Raw genomic sequence first — 326 nt, forward strand, 5'->3', positions numbered from 1 at the left:
CCCCCATCCCGCTCACCTGGCCCTCGTTTATCCCAGCCGCAGATCATGGTTCCCATGCTGAGCCCCATCCCCTTGTACTGATACACCATGTTGGCCAGCAGTTTGGAGGCAGCGGCCACGGAGATGGGCTCCTTGTTTCTCAGTTCGTACACCCTGCACTGCCGGGCCAGCAGCCGTTCCCAAAAGCTGCAGTCGGCCGCCCCTCCTGCCATGGTGCCCAAGAGGGTCGGGTTGATCTCGATCACCTTCTGCACCGTCTGGGATGCGATGTAGGAACCGGCCGTGGCGCGGGAATCCACCGCCACCACCACGCCTTGGGCAAACTG

At 62.9% G+C, this 326-nt stretch overlaps 1 protein-coding gene across 1 annotated transcript; it reads right to left on the reverse strand.

Annotated features, from left to right (window-relative positions):
- Positions 1 to 3: 3 nt before the first annotated feature.
- PSMB5 (proteasome 20S subunit beta 5) lies at positions 4 to 323 on the reverse strand (the record flags this gene model as incomplete). Its single annotated transcript, XM_010727514.2, has 1 exon — positions 4 to 323. A coding segment is annotated over one exon (320 nt), but the record flags the coding sequence as incomplete, so codon positions are not given.
- Positions 324 to 326: the final 3 nt, after the last annotated feature.

Source organism: Meleagris gallopavo, unplaced genomic scaffold, assembly GCF_000146605.3.
Source record: "Meleagris gallopavo isolate NT-WF06-2002-E0010 breed Aviagen turkey brand Nicholas breeding stock unplaced genomic scaffold, Turkey_5.1 ChrUn_random_7180001900468, whole genome shotgun sequence".
Lineage (NCBI taxonomy): Eukaryota > Metazoa > Chordata > Aves > Galliformes > Phasianidae > Meleagris > Meleagris gallopavo.